The sequence below is a fragment of the Guillardia theta genome, assembly GCF_000315625.1.
Source record: "Guillardia theta CCMP2712 unplaced genomic scaffold GUITHscaffold_38, whole genome shotgun sequence".
NCBI lineage: Eukaryota > Cryptophyceae > Pyrenomonadales > Geminigeraceae > Guillardia > Guillardia theta.
In genome coordinates, this window is record NW_005434636.1 from 345,828 (window position 1) to 360,191 (window position 14,364).

General features: G+C 49.4%; 7 protein-coding genes across 7 annotated transcripts; 4 read left to right on the forward strand and 3 right to left on the reverse strand.

Annotated features, from left to right (window-relative positions):
* Positions 1-836: 836 nt before the first annotated feature.
* GUITHDRAFT_139469 (hypothetical protein) lies at positions 837-5,852 on the forward strand (the record flags this gene model as incomplete). Its single annotated transcript, XM_005831779.1, has 1 exon — positions 837-5,852. The coding sequence occupies one exon, from the start codon at positions 837-839 to the stop codon at positions 5,850-5,852; it is 5,016 nt and encodes a 1,671-aa protein (XP_005831836.1).
* A 216-nt stretch (positions 5,853-6,068) lies between these two features.
* On the reverse strand, positions 6,069-6,733 carry GUITHDRAFT_139470 (hypothetical protein; the record flags this gene model as incomplete). Its single annotated transcript, XM_005831780.1, has 3 exons — positions 6,069-6,075; positions 6,102-6,337; positions 6,380-6,733. The coding sequence occupies 3 exons, from the start codon at positions 6,731-6,733 to the stop codon at positions 6,069-6,071; spliced, it is 597 nt and encodes a 198-aa protein (XP_005831837.1).
* A 1,422-nt stretch (positions 6,734-8,155) lies between these two features.
* Positions 8,156-9,376, forward strand: GUITHDRAFT_139471 (hypothetical protein; the record flags this gene model as incomplete). The annotated part of the gene is made up of 2 exons (XM_005831781.1): positions 8,156-9,268; positions 9,320-9,376. 2 exons carry the CDS (start codon positions 8,156-8,158, stop codon positions 9,374-9,376), a joined length of 1,170 nt encoding a protein of 389 aa, XP_005831838.1.
* Positions 9,377-10,870: 1,494 nt separating this feature from the next.
* Positions 10,871-11,164, forward strand: GUITHDRAFT_71867 (hypothetical protein; the record flags this gene model as incomplete). Its single annotated transcript, XM_005831782.1, has 1 exon — positions 10,871-11,164. A coding segment is annotated over one exon (294 nt), but the record flags the coding sequence as incomplete, so codon positions are not given.
* Positions 11,165-11,810, forward strand: GUITHDRAFT_109283 (hypothetical protein; the record flags this gene model as incomplete). The annotated part of the gene is made up of 2 exons (XM_005831783.1): positions 11,165-11,696; positions 11,737-11,810. 2 exons carry the CDS (start codon positions 11,165-11,167, stop codon positions 11,808-11,810), a joined length of 606 nt encoding a protein of 201 aa, XP_005831840.1.
* Positions 11,811-12,147: 337 nt separating this feature from the next.
* On the reverse strand, positions 12,148-12,659 carry GUITHDRAFT_152888 (hypothetical protein; the record flags this gene model as incomplete). The annotated part of the gene is made up of 2 exons (XM_005831784.1): positions 12,148-12,284; positions 12,330-12,659. Coding segments are annotated over 2 exons (393 nt in total), but the record flags the coding sequence as incomplete, so codon positions are not given.
* Positions 12,660-13,219: 560 nt separating this feature from the next.
* Positions 13,220-14,023, reverse strand: GUITHDRAFT_152889 (hypothetical protein; the record flags this gene model as incomplete). The annotated part of the gene is made up of 2 exons (XM_005831785.1): positions 13,956-14,023; positions 13,220-13,912 (listed from the first exon to the last, which is right to left on the reverse strand). Coding segments are annotated over exons 1-2 (716 nt in total), but the record flags the coding sequence as incomplete, so codon positions are not given.
* Positions 14,024-14,364: the final 341 nt, after the last annotated feature.

Here is a 14,364-nt window from a genome sequence, read left to right on the forward strand (position 1 = left end):
CGCATACACGAGGAAGGAAGGAAAAGGAAATGGGTGATGGAGACGGCTTGAATGAGAAAGAGGAAGAGCTGTTTTGAGATGGAGTTTTGAATCTCTTGAACGGGACCTCGTGCTTCTAGGAATAGATTCATGATTGCAGTGAGACTATGGCAAAGTGAAGGATTAAATTGTGATCTCAGCATAACTCCTACTTACGTATGAACTGCATGTATTTGGATAAGACTTCGTCGTTTCCATGTAATTATTTTCACTGAGATGCTGTTGATGGCAGGCCTCTGGAACGTATTGATACTGACAGCCGAAATCAAGCACGAGCATGAGCCATATAGGTCTATTGCAATGTTTGAAATGCTCCTTGCTCACCATTTGCTCATTCAGATAGCAAAGAGAATTACAATCCACAGCGTTCCAGCATCGGAGAGAGCCTCAAACCCTTGAGATTGGTCTTCAATGACACAAGCCGAAGTTCCAACAGGAAGGACACGACAGGAAAGGCATTATGCTCTGTTGCTAGTGTGAAAAATGGTGCCAAATCTCCCAAGAATGGTCAACTTGGGAAAAAGAGAGGCCTTGCAGAGAAATGCTCTAGCCCTGAGAGGTCTCGTGCCAGTAAGCGAAGGACTACTTCGACACTATCAACGGCATTAGATGAAGTCGGAAATGCCGAAACCCGATTGAGCTCTGCCTGCATAAAGCCAGCCCAAGCACTTCGCAAATCTGTGTGCTTGGAAAGGAATTTTTGTGAAGCTACGGCATTTCGCAGCGAAGCTTCAGGAAAGACTTTTGATGATATCGTGCAAACGAAGAGCAGGAAAGAGTTGTCGTTGACTCGCTGGATGAGCCATATCTTCCAAGAGGCATATAGCACTAATCTAGTAGATGGAAATACGAAATCTCTCCGTACTCTCCAAACTGTGAGGCATGATGCTAGAGCAAGAGCTCAAATTAAGAGCATTTTACAGCAGCCCCAAATTGTGAAAGCCTTTCAGATGATTGAAAAAGAGGTCTCTGATGAAAAGCTATGCATGAGGGCTGACAAGAATTGTTGCACTGATGTTGGAATGCGTGATTACCTGTTTCAAATCATTTTGAGTTTCAATTCAATTTGGCTCCGACCAGCATTGGAGGTCCTATTCAATCAGATCATTCCAAGGACGAATGCAGAAGACTCGATCAATCTTTACAGATTTTTGGCGAGCAATCTTACGAAGAATGCACAGCTTGCTGATAAGTTTGGAATTCAACGTAGCAACTCGGAACTGAATACTAACAAGGAGTACTATAAGGAACTGCACAAGACTGTTTTATTGCGATTCTTGAAACTGGTTGTTGTCTTGGATGAATCTAAGGTTCAAAGCATAATCGACAATGATCCCTGTTTGTTTCGAATTTCACAGTCGCTTCATGTTCCCCACGGACTCATCAACGCTATGACTCTAAAGTCTACTCGTGACGCCATTGCTATGTTCTCAAAAGAGTTTTTGAGCGGTGAGGGCGACTATTTCCGCCATCTTTCTTCCTTAGGAGCTACCTTTAAGTACCAACAGTTGCCTGTGGATGAGTACGACTATTCGATCAAGAAACTCACCAGTGATCTTCAGAATGGTGTTGTACTCTGCAGAATGGTTGAAATCATTGCAAACAGAAAGAAAGAAATCATTCCAAGGTTGAGAGTTCCAACCGTGTCTAGGCTCAATAAGATCCACAACATGAATGTCCTGTTGGAGGTCGTGCAAAGCTATGGAGTACCCTCGAATAAGGATAGTGCCAAACTCCTTGTTGAGGGCAACCGTGACCTTCTCTTGCAATTGATACAGGACATCATATTCAAGATTCAGTTGCCGTTGCTGGTTGATACTGAATTGATTCAAATTGAAATATGCAGGATAAGGAAGTTGAGATCCAAGAGTGTAAAGGCAGCCCGCCCCATGGTCTTAGCATCAACAGCCGTCGACCTGATGCTGCAATGGTGTCAAACTATCTGCGATAGCTATGAAGTTACTGTCTCGGATTTTCAAAATTCATTCCACAGCTTTGTGGTATTTTGTCTTCTGGTAAATTTCTACTTGCCAGATATCATACCAAATCAGGCAATCAAGTTTGATTCTGACACTGGTGCCAAAGACAACTACGAGCTATTTTCCAATGCATTGGAAGAGATTGGCGGAATCCCGCAAATTTTCAAATCTTCAGACAACTCAATTGTGGGCTTGGATGATTCGACTGCAATCATGTTGCTTGGATTTGTCTGCATGAAATTGATTGATCTTGGAAAAGACTGCAGGTCTGCAATGAGAATCCAACGAACATGGAGACAAATTCTGTACAAGCGGAGAATGGCTGCACAAGAACGCTCGGTTCTTGTTCTTCAGAGGTTTGTCCGCGGCGGGCTGCAACGGCTTCGATTTCAACGGATGAAAACTTCCGTATATCTGCTGAGGTCATCTATGGAAAGCAGTTTAATCAGGAGGAGCTACGCAAGCTTTCTGAATCGCGTGATTCACTTGCAGTCCTGGGTCCGCATGGTCTCAGCCACCAAGCAAATTAGTACGATGAGAATTGTATCAAAATGCTTGAGCAATGGAACCTTGCGAATCAATGAGAGGCGTCAGCAAGTCTTGGAAATGAAACACAGGGAGCTTATAAGGGCAGTTGTCATTACCCAGAAACTTCATCGGGGGAAGGTTGCCCGTACTGAGTTCAGAACTAAAAAGACCTCAACCATGATCCTGCAGAGAATTTGGAGAGGTCATTCTGTGCGAAGAAGTGTGCAGAAGATGGCTGCTGCTGCTCTTCGAATTCAGAAGAACTGGAGATGTCTTCAGCAAATGTTGTCGTACAGAAGAGCGCTGGAGAACATTATTAGTGTTCAAAGTCTTTGGAGAGGAGTTGTCCAGAAAGCAAACTTCTTACATTTGAAGAGCTGCACCATTCGTATACAAAGCCAATTTCGAACATTCTGTGCAAAGAGGATTCTAAAAGTGCTCCAGGCCAACCAAAGATTGGTAGCTGCACTGAAATGTAAGGATGCACGCTTCAAGTTGATGGATTTGAAGAAAAATGTAATATTTGCACAAAAAATGACAAGAGGATTCTTGAATCGGAATCATTTTCTGAATGTCAAACAAGCAGCCATTGTGATTCAAACGAATTTTCGTTGCCAAACCAAAAACAAACAATACATGAAACTGCGAAAGAGCACGATACAAATTCAGTCGCAGTGGCGAACGATCAATCAAAAAACACAGTACCAATTGCTAAGGCGATCAACGATCAAAATACAGACTGCCTTCCGGAGACATGCAACATGTATGGCCTACAAACAGGCTCGCGGGCGGCTGATCAAGCTGCAGGCCCAGTACCGCAGCTACAGTCAGCAGCAGGCGTACCTGCTGGCCAGGAAGAGGCTCATCCAGCTCCAGTCGGAGTGGCGACGCTACAGCGCGGTGCAGACGTACAAGGCGCAGAGGACGAGCGCGATCAAGATCCAGGCGTGCTACAGGGGGTACTCGCAGGCCGTCGCCTACCAGCAGGCTCGCGGGCGGCTGATCAAGCTGCAGGCCCAGTACCGCAGCTACAGTCAGCAGCAGGCGTACCTGCTGGCCAGGAAGAGGCTCATCCAGCTCCAGTCGGAGTGGCGACGCTACAGCGCGGTGCAGACGTACAAGGCGCAGAGGACGAGCGCGATCAAGATCCAGGCGTGCTACAGGGGGTACTCGCAGGCCGTCGCCTACCAGCAGGCTCGCGGGCGGCTGATCAAGCTGCAGGCCCAGTACCGCAGCTACAGTCAGCAGCAGGCATACCTGCTGGCCAGGAAGAGGCTCATCCAGCTCCAGTCGGAGTGGCGACGCTACAGCGCGGTGCAGACGTACAAGGCGCAGAGGACGAGCGCGATCAAGATCCAGGCGTGCTACAGGGGGTACTCGCAGGCCGTCGCCTACCAGCAGGCTCGCGGGCGGCTGATCAAGCTGCAGGCCCAGTACCGCAGCTACAGTCAGCAGCAGGCATACCTGCTGGCCAGGAAGAGGCTCATCCAGCTCCAGTCGGAGTGGCGACGCTACAGCGCGGTGCAGACGTACAAGGCGCAGAGGACGAGCGCGATCAAGATCCAGGCGTGCTACAGGGGGTACTCGCAGGCTGTCGCCTACCAGCAGGCTCGCGGGCGGCTGATCAAGCTGCAGGCCCAGTACCGCAGCTACAGTCAGCAGCAGGCGTACCTGCTGGCCAGGAAGAGGCTCATCCAGCTCCAGTCGGAGTGGCGACGCTACAGCGCGGTGCAGACGTACAAGGCGCAGAGGACGAGCGCGATCAAGATCCAGGCGTGCTACAGGGGATATCGTCAGAAATTGGCGTATGCAGAGCTTCGTCGTGTGTCAATTCTTCTTCAATCTTTCTGGAAATGTGTGTTTTACCGCCATCAGTTTCTTTCGTGTAAGGTTTCGGCAGTCAAGCTTCAATCTGCGTATAGATGCTTCACTCAATCCCGCCGTTTCAAGCATTTTCGACTTGTTGCCACATTTCTGCAGGCTCTGTATCGTGGTTTTGTTGCTCGCAGGTTCGTTCATCGATCAAAGGCTGCTCGAAGGATTCAGGCTATGTTTCGTTCGTACAGGCAGCAGAAGCTGTATCAGACTCTACGATCCTCAGCTGTTACGGTACAAAAGAACTTTCGAGCTTGGCAGCAAGAACGGTCGTTCCAGGCCGCCAGAGCTCGACTCATACAGCTTCAGGCTGTGTACCGCGGGCACAGGCAACATTCTATGTACATCCAGCTCAGAGATGCTGCCCTACATGTGGAGACATGGTGGAGGCAAGTCGCTGCTAAGAGGATGTACATCCATGCCCGCACGTCGGTCGTGAAGATCCAGGCCTGCTATCGAGGATGGCAAGCGCAGAGGCTCTTGCGTTGCATGAAATCTGCTCTTGTGATTCAGAGGATTTATCGAGGATACTCGACCAGGAAAGAACTTGCATCCCTGCATGTCAAAGCTGTTCAGCTGCAGGCAGTGTGGAGAGGATTCTTGGTAAGAAAGCAGGTAGCTGAATGGAAGGCTCGGATTCAGAAGGGAAGTTTGACCATCCAACGCATTTGGAGAGGGCATGTCGCACGCACCGTAGCAGGACAGCGCAGAAGCGCCATCGGAACCATCCAAGCTCATTACAGGGGTTGGATTGAGAGGAAGCGACTCTGGGACGCATGCCGTCAGCTCGCGACTAAAGCGAGGGAGTATCGTATGAGAATTGCTGAGGCTCAGAAGCAGGTGCAGGAGCACATGAAGCTTGGAAACCGCACGGCTCACAGTCTTGAGCTGCTGCTTGAGAGCACTTCAATCTCTTCCACAAGAAACGCCATCACGTCGCTGGAAATGGCTACACGATTGTCTGACGTTTGTGCTCAATGCACGGTGGAGTTGGGAGCGATCGAGAAGCTGTATGAGATCATGAGATCCTGCAACAGAAGCAAGCCTGAGCTGATGCTGGCGAAGCAGTGCCTGCAGACCCTCTCCAACTTCACCTTGTACAAGACGAGATTCCGCGATGATCTTTGCATCCTGCCTCTGACTGCAGAAGCGCTGGCGGAGTTCATTCAGAACATGAGGGAAGCTGATGAAGATGCGGTGCTGCTGGCCGTTGGACTCCTGAGATTCATCTGCACTGATGAGAGCAAGGCGTCTGAAATTGCTGCTCTCCCTTCTCGTGGCTCCCTGCCAACGCCCATGCACAGGTTGAACATGACGCTGAACATGCTGCAGAAGAAGATTCCAAAGCCTACCAACAATCGCAAACCCCAGACTCCAAAGCTGGTGGTGGAGCTGCAATCTCTAATTCAGGTCATCGGCCAGAATAAGTGAAAGACGATGACTATTTCACTCGTAGTGATAACTTCTAATCAACTCAACTAACAGAATTTGAAGTAAACAAACATGAAAATGATATCAAAAGATTATCTGCGCTGTACACTCTCTAGCCATTGCACCCTGCGCTGCAATGCTTCATTTTGTGTTTGCAGGGTACGAAACATTCGTTCCCACTCTGTCCTCTCCGATCTCATCGCCGTCGAGTTCTGCTCAGAACCTTGAAAGTGGTCGCGCAGTTGGGACCGGAGGGAGCTGATCGTATCCATGAGAAGAGCGATCTGCCCGTGCAGCCTGTCGTTCTCTTCGCGCATCTTTTGGTTGGAGTACTCAAGGTCACGATTAATGTGGCTGATTCTTGTAAGCTCTTCGTTAGCCGATTGAGCTGCTTCATGCAACCGAGCGTTTTCTCTCAGGATTTCACTCTGAATTCTGACCATGCTATCATGCTTCTCCTTCCCGAGCTTGACGTACTTGACGAGCTGAACTTGCGGTCAGCAGCAGCCAATCTGAGGTGAGCTTACCTCCTGCTCGTGTTCGCTCTGAATTCGCGAGCGAGATTCGCTTTCGTTGAGCTCGATGCTCAGTTGCGACACCTCCTTCTGCTTGTCGTGCATTCTGTCACGCAAGCTCACCTCTCCTACTCGGATAGCAAGCATCTCCTGCTGCAGGCTGTTGTTGAGCTCCTCCTGCCTCTGAAGCTCCTCCATGTACGCCAGTTCCATCGTCTTCACACAAGGAAGACACTTCCATGGGATCCCCGACTTGTTCCCGTCGCATCCCCGGCAGAAAGGAGACCGAGGAACTCGCATCTTCCACTTGACCTCGAGGCTCTTGCTGCTCGTGCTCGTTCGGGAGTAGCCTGTAGATGCCGCCATGGTCGAGCGAGAGCCTCTGAACGCAAGTCAGTCGCCATGCACGATCAACATCGATTCTCATTGGTCTCGAGCGATTCCCTCAAACGCATCTCCTTCATCGTGACGAGAGAACAAGATCGGAGAGAAAGATAAACGATTTCAATCCACAAACTTGGCTGAAATAACATGGTAGCTCTCCCTCCCTCCCTCCCTCCCTCCCTCCCTCCCTCCCTCCGAGACCCTCCCTTCCTCATGTCCCTCTTACCATCTCCACACTTTTGCACTCCACCTGTCCCTGTACCTCCCTCACCTTCTCCCTCTCCCTCCTGCTCCTGCTAATTCTCATTATCGCTCATCTCCTCACCATGAAGAAGAAGCATCCCCCCAAGTCCTTCCCTCCTCTCCCATTCCTCATAACTTAGCCAGGCTCACTCTCCTGCTTGTCTTCCTCCCTCCCCCTTCTCCCTCCCCTTCCACTTGTCTCCCTTGCCCTCCACTTATCTCCCTTGCCCTCCCCTGATGTCTCTTCATCTGTCCCGCCATCGCGCCAGTCCTCCATTGCTCGTAGCAACCCACGGCCTGACTTTACTCTATTTGCTCTCTCCCGGTCCTGCTGTCCGCCTGCTCATCTCAAGCTCGCCTCAGCGCTGGAACCACGCGTCGACATGGCTGATGCAGGCGAAACCCCCAGGTGGGAATCGGTCAATGCAGGCAGGCGAGCAGGCAGGCGAGCAGGCAGGCAGGCAGGCAGGCAGGCGCGAAGGAAGGAAGGAGGGAGATAGGTGTGGAGCGAGCGAGCGAGGGGATGAGGCAAGAACAGCAAAGTAGGTTGAGGTGGACAGGATGACATGAGCACTTGAGGTCCTCGGTGGTCAGCGGGAGCGAGAAGCTCATGCAAGAGAGGAGACCTGGTGGTTGTGGTCGGAGCATGACGTTTGTGCAGCCTTGAGATGTCTGGCCGAAGGAGACAAGGGCTGCAGGTTCTTTGGCTTCTTCAACACCATGGAGTTCTGATCTTCCTTAGCAGTCGCCGGCTATGAATCCGACGTCTCAGGCAATCGTTGCTAGACTGCAAAAATGTGTCTCCTGACAAACCTGTGACCTGCTTCCAGTGGGACGAAATCACAAACTCCGGTGCTCCGCCTGTCCGTGGTCTCTGAAACGAAGAGATGTCTGTTCCCCTCACATGACATTTCAGGACGAGAAAATGAGTTGGAGGAGAAGCGAACTCTGGCGGCACACGGCAAGGGCATCCGAGTTAAAGAAGATGAATCCACAGAGGACGAGGCGCTGCTGGCGAGGTCTCTTGTTCTCTCCTGCGCTTGTTGCTTTCTGAGAAGCATGTGATACAGAGAAGCGTTGTCGACAGGTTCTCAGAGTTCCACGAATGTGGGGATTCCCAGATACTTCCGAGCTTCTTGGCCGAGTCTCTTGCATCAGATCATGTTCATCATACGGCCATCCACTGACATCTACATTGTACTGATGGCCTTCTATCTCAACTTCGGAGGTCCTCATTCGGCTGCGGCAAGCGAGTTTTCGATGTGGGGTTTCTTGAATCGTCATAGATTCTTTTTCATCTGGATACCATTTCTGTGGAGATTGTTTCAGAGTTTTATTCATTTCCTTCTTTCATTAGCGATCATTCCCGCCCCCTTGATATACAACGAGGGCCCTTTGCTCCGATTCTATCCCAAATGGCTGCAAAATTCCATTGCGGAACCTAATGCGTACCGGGAGATTTTGAGGCCCAGGCTAGAGAGCTTCGGGGGCATTTCGATACAGATCGTGACACCAGATGGAGTTTTGCTCGATGCCATGTACTTTCGTGGATGGAACTGTAGAATTGATGGACCAACAATAATCAGGTTCAACGGAAATGCGGAGGCTATCGAGCTTCAGGATCCATATCTTCCCCAAGTTTATGTTCAGAACGGATTCAACTTTGTCATGTTCAACTACAGAGGAGTGGGCAGGTCAAAGTGGTCGAGCCTCTACGGAAACGAACTTGCAGGCCACCTTTACGGGCTGTGGCGCACTCCTGCTATTGTTGGAACACATTTGGACGCATGGAGTCTTGTGGAGTACGTGATGAAGGAGCTGAGAGTGGATCCGAGTCATGTCATTCTTCTTGGGCACTCCATTGGGGGTGCCATCGCAACAAAGCTTGCCGCAAACTTCACGACAGGGCCCTTGACGCTATGCAGCTCGAGGTCGTTCGCTTCATTAGTGGAAGTTGCTGTGCACTTATCGCCCAACTACCTTGGATTCCATCCTAGTTCTTGGAAGGCAAGATGGCTCAAAAAGGTTGCCCGTGCCCTTCTGCATGCTGCTGGATGGGAGTTCAACAGCGTGTCGAACTGGCACAAGGTCAAAGGCTTCAAGTGGATTGAGTACAGCGGTTCAGATCACATCATTCCTTACGACTTGTCACTGCATGCAGCTCTTATGGCATCGCCTACCGTGAAGAGAGAGCAGATGAGAGTGTTAGCCCTGTTAGACGATGCCAGCGTGGATAATCACAATAGGGTGCTGTATGACGACGAATTCCTTCAGGTGAGTGATAGCTTTCTTTGAATTCCCCTCTAACTATGAGGATGGTTTCAGCATTTGCAGTATGCAAAAGAGGCATGTGCTCTCTCCACCGTCAGAGATGAGGTCTAGATTAATGGACACACAGCCACAAGTCAGCGGAATGGATGGTGCATTTATTTGAGTAGAGATGTGAAATAAACGAACAGAACTGGCAATTCAGATGTTTAATCTACAGTATTACAAGAATTCTCCACACTATATTACACATTCAAGAAGTTTTGCTTAGTATACATCATGATGCGCTGCTCGGTCGTAATGAAGTATTCAACGCTAGTACCTGCTGCAAACAATCAGAGAAATCCACAAAGGAAAAGTGAAACGAATGGGAAAGAGGGCCATCAGTAAAAAATTAGAGTGTTTGACAGTTCTCTCATAGACTCGCTCAACACATTGTTTCCTCCTTTGGCTCTTTTCTCTCCATTGATTTTCTCCACAAGCCCCTTCCGCTCACCTCCGTCTCGCGGTTGTCGCGCATGGCATCCAGACGGCACGTGCGGACTAAAGGCTCCGAGTACTACCGTAGTCACCTCTAGCCGCTGACCGAGAGTCGGGCCCCCGGCCGGTGCCCGTCCCGGCCCGGGCCCGCCCGGCGGTGCCGCAGGTGACTCCCGGCACTGCCACACTGCCGACCCCGCGCGGCCGCTGACGAGATTCGTAAGGCCTCTTTACTCAAAGTTAAGTTAAAGATCAGTACGAGGACAAGGTAAGGAATGTCCTAAACCCAAAAGTCTGCTCATGGCTCTAGGCTCAGTCACTTTCAGCAGAGTAGCCGGAGGAGGCTAAACTTCCATGTAGATCAGTTTGAGCTCCGAAGTCCGATCGGACGGCTAGTAGAGGCGCTTTTGTTGAGTGAACTCCCGGGCTGAGGGGGACGGGATGTGGAGGCAGTGGTGCCAGATTGATGACACATGATGACAAAGGTCTGACTTCACAAGTTACCGAAAGAGAATGATTTCAAGTGCAGAAGGTCAGTAAAGGCATACAAACTCGTTTTCACTTACCGCTTGCAGGTTTAGCAATCTCCAAAAGTTCAGTTTTCACATTCACTTTGTCATCTGCAACCCCTTTTGGGTGGTTCCTTGCATGGCCCTGAGACTCACCCCTTCTCAGAAGCCTCATACGTAGGGTAGGGGCCTTCTCCCAGTTACTACCTGCTGACGAGTGTGCTCAAAACCCCACCACCCTCTCCGAGCCAGTCCTTTTCAAATGTATCCCCTTGTACCCATATGTTTGCCTAGAACACACCCCTTGTATTCCATTTCCCCACCCCTCGGAGGGACCACCCACCCTACTTCCGTCCTTCCCTGCTGACCAAATATATAACCAAGGAGGTAGTGCGAACAAACAGGAGCAGGAAAACAAGAGCAGGCACGTAGAATAGCAAAAGAGAGCTACAGCAAACTTGGTGAACTGATCAGTGACAACATGCTGAGTGATACCAAATTCTTCTTGCCGGTTCAGACCATATCGGACTGGTGTACATTAGAAGATGATACATATGAGTCGTCCAGCGCACCGTTATGGACTGAGGAATGGGCCATGAAGTTGCCACCGCAAAATGCTATGGTCATAACTTCCGCTGACAAGCCTTACCCGGTGATTTATGCGAATAAGAAGTGGAGCGAGTACACTGGATATCCCTTGAAAGAGATACGGGGAAAGTCTCTCAGCATTCTTCAAGGACGGAAGACATGTCAGAGCCGAATCAGACTCTTGTCGGAAGCATTAGAACAACGCAAGCCTGTTGAAGTATCTGTAGTCAATTACAAGCGGGATGGCAAGGCATTTCTGAATCATCTGACAATACTTCCCCTTTGGTCCGAGGAACTTGGGAGGATCTCATCGTTTCTTGGAATCATGAAGCCTGAAGATTATACGGAAACGTTCAGATTTCGAGAGCATAAATTCAGGCCAAGAGAATTTTTAGAACAGAACACAACAAAACATCTGATCCAAGATAAGGAAATCTTTCGTGCAGCAGAAGTAGGAGATCTCACTAAGCTTGTACATCTGGACAACAAATCCATGGCTCTCCGGAACAGACAAGGACAATCTGTTCTTCATAGAGCAGCCATCTTTGGAAGAAAGAGCGTCATTCACCTCCTTTTGGGAAACAACCTTGTTACCAAAATGGCCTTGAACGTGGAAGACAACCAAGGATTGAAACCGTTGGACTATGCCCTCGCACATGGGCACGATGAAATCGCGGAGATGTTGAGAGCGCATGATCGCAATCTGCTCTTGAGCTCGCCCAAGGAGTATGACACCATATCCAATGCCTCCTCCCCTTCGGAAGAATCGTCAATCCAAGACAGAGACGAGAGCGAGGCTCTGGCAGCAAGCCCGGTCCAAGCGCAAGACAAGAGCCTCATCTGGAGAAACAGAATGAGTGCCGCAGATTCAAACGGATGTATTTTTCAACGTAGCAGGAGCGATGATGCGCTACTATCGAGATCGCATGATCCCCCCATCATATGTCAACGCGTACCCGGGAGTTCACTGAGAGATCGCATTCGAGCAAGACGGGCTACGATTCAGAGCATTTCAATCCTGGAATCTTTGAATCCGGGAGAATTCAAACTTGAGTCAAACGAAAACAAGAGTGGTTCCGGAGTACAAGAGAGCAAGTTTCTAACGAGATTGCGACCATTGCGAGAGAAAAGAAACTCTTTTCACTATGACTTCGGAAGGGCTGCATCGGATGAGACTCCTCAAAAGACTTCAAACCTGAGGTCGATGTTTACAAGGGCTCGGAGCGAAAGTCCCACGTCTACCCTGAGAGATATGGCAAGTCACATTGCACGAAGAATTGCTGTTGTAACATAACTGGATGTAAGAATAATGTAATTTCTTTCTTTAATTAAACTTTCAAAGCTTCATTGTCTCGTTTGCAGGCCTGCAGTTTCATGGTCAACTATTTCTGCAGATTCATTGAATCTTTCCGAGGCCAAGACCTCACATCAAGTAGATCTTGATCCTGCGGCGAGTAAGAACAAACGACAAGGATCAAACACACGCTTGCCTCAGGACTGACGACCGCATGTTCAGCTCCCCACGACCCTCGTTTGAGCACCACCTGGAAGTCTTTCGAGGGTGACGAGGAGTTGGCGGATTCCTGGAATCGTCTGAACCGAAAGCTCACCAACGAGCCTCTCTGACCGCACACACTTTCACGAATGGCTGGGAACGGCAGGTCATCCACGTTCTGACCGTTGACCTGCAAGAGCTCGTCGCCTTTCTGAATCACATTTGAATTGCTCGCCGACATTCCCAGGATCATGGACTCAACGGTAACTCTTCTTTCTTGCCTGCCATCAGCTAGGTGAAAGATATCTTCTTTCAGCTCCAGACCAACTCCCACGGGGTTGGGAAGGGCATTAATTCTCCTTATCTCGTCCTTGAGGACGTCTCTTTCCTCTTCAACTCTCTTCACCAACTGAAGCAACTCCTTCTTCTCTGCTGTCAGCGAGGCGATCACCTTCCCTTCCTTCTCCGACAGTTTGCTCAGGAATGTCTCGTACATTGTGATCATGAACGACGACAGTTGGACAGACTTGTCTTGTATCTCTTGGAGATATCGGATCTGACTCAAATATTCCTGATTTCTGTTTTGCAATCTGCCGATTTCAAGTCTGAATTCAGAGTTTTCCCTCGAGATGTCTCTTGTCCTCCCGAGCTCCTCTTTGAGACTTTGGAGCTTCCTCTCTAAGTCGCTCTTCAATGCAACCTTGCATGTGTTAGAGTTCAAAGATATCTCAAAGAGCAGGATACCTCTCGATCGAGCTCATTCTTCAAAACGGTGTTCAATGATTTCTCCTCGTGGTACTTCTCCAAAGTTTCCTGATGGAACGACTTGAGCGTTGTCAATTCCCTTTCAGACTCTTTGGATTCCATTTTCACTTTTGTAGACATCTCCAGCAGTTCTGCTGTCTGCTTCTCAAACCTTCCGTTGATCACCTTGATCTGCTCGAGCTCTTGTTTCACTGCATCTCTTTGTAATTCTGTTGCAATGAGCTTTTCATCCAAACTCTTGAGAGTCGCAGTCACATCTTCCTTTTCTCTCTTGAGTGCAGCAGCCTCTTCTGTCCGATACTTGAGGTCTGAAACTAACTTGGCGCACTTGGCCTCCTCCTCCTCCATGCATGTCTGAAGCCTGCTGTTGTTTCTCACCATCTCTTGAAGCCTCTGCCTCATATTCTTCAGCTCTTCTTCTCGCTTTTCACTCTGGTTTTCCATCTCTTCTCTTAACTCCTTCATCTGCGTCTCAGCCATTTTCAGCTTGTTGGCGGCAGTTTTCCGTTCCAACTCGAATTCTGCCTTCAAATTCTTATTCGCTTTCAACAATGCTGTATGCTTGGAACACAGATCTGTTGCTGCCGCGACGAGAGAGTTCTCTGAAGCAGTAAGTTCTTGAACCATCTGCTCAGCGCTAACAATGAACTTGGCCTCTTGACTCAACAAGCTTGTCAGATCTGTAGTTTGGATACTGGAGCGAATCAATTGTTCCTTGAGCTCGTTAAACTTCTGGTTCATGCCTTGTTCCCGCAAAGCACTCTCTCCCGCGATAGAGCTCGTTGTCTTGAGCTTTGATTCCAACCGCAAGATCTTCCAAAGGTTCAGAAGGCAGCAATACCAACAGGAAAGTCACCTGCTGCTTGTAAGCCTGGTTTTCCTCTCGCACCTCATCCATCTCCATAGCATACAGACGCTGTTCTTCTTCCAGCTTGGCCTTGAGCTGAAAGTTTTGATCACACCACAGCAACCAAGAGCACGTGAGAGAGTTCACCCTATCAACCTCTTTCACGAGGCATGCATGTTCGTGGAGCGAGCTGTCCTTCTGATGGATGATGTCTTGGAGGTCGTGCAGATCCTTCTGCAAGCTAAATCTATCTCAATCATCAGGAGGAGTGTGAATGCGATACCTTTCTATCTCATCTTCTACTCGTTGTTTCGTTTCAAGATCCCCCTCTAGCTTCTTGATGACCTCGTTCTGCGCGATCGATCTCATCGGTACAAGGTGTTGACTAGCGCCCACCTACCTTCTCCCTCAAGATGCT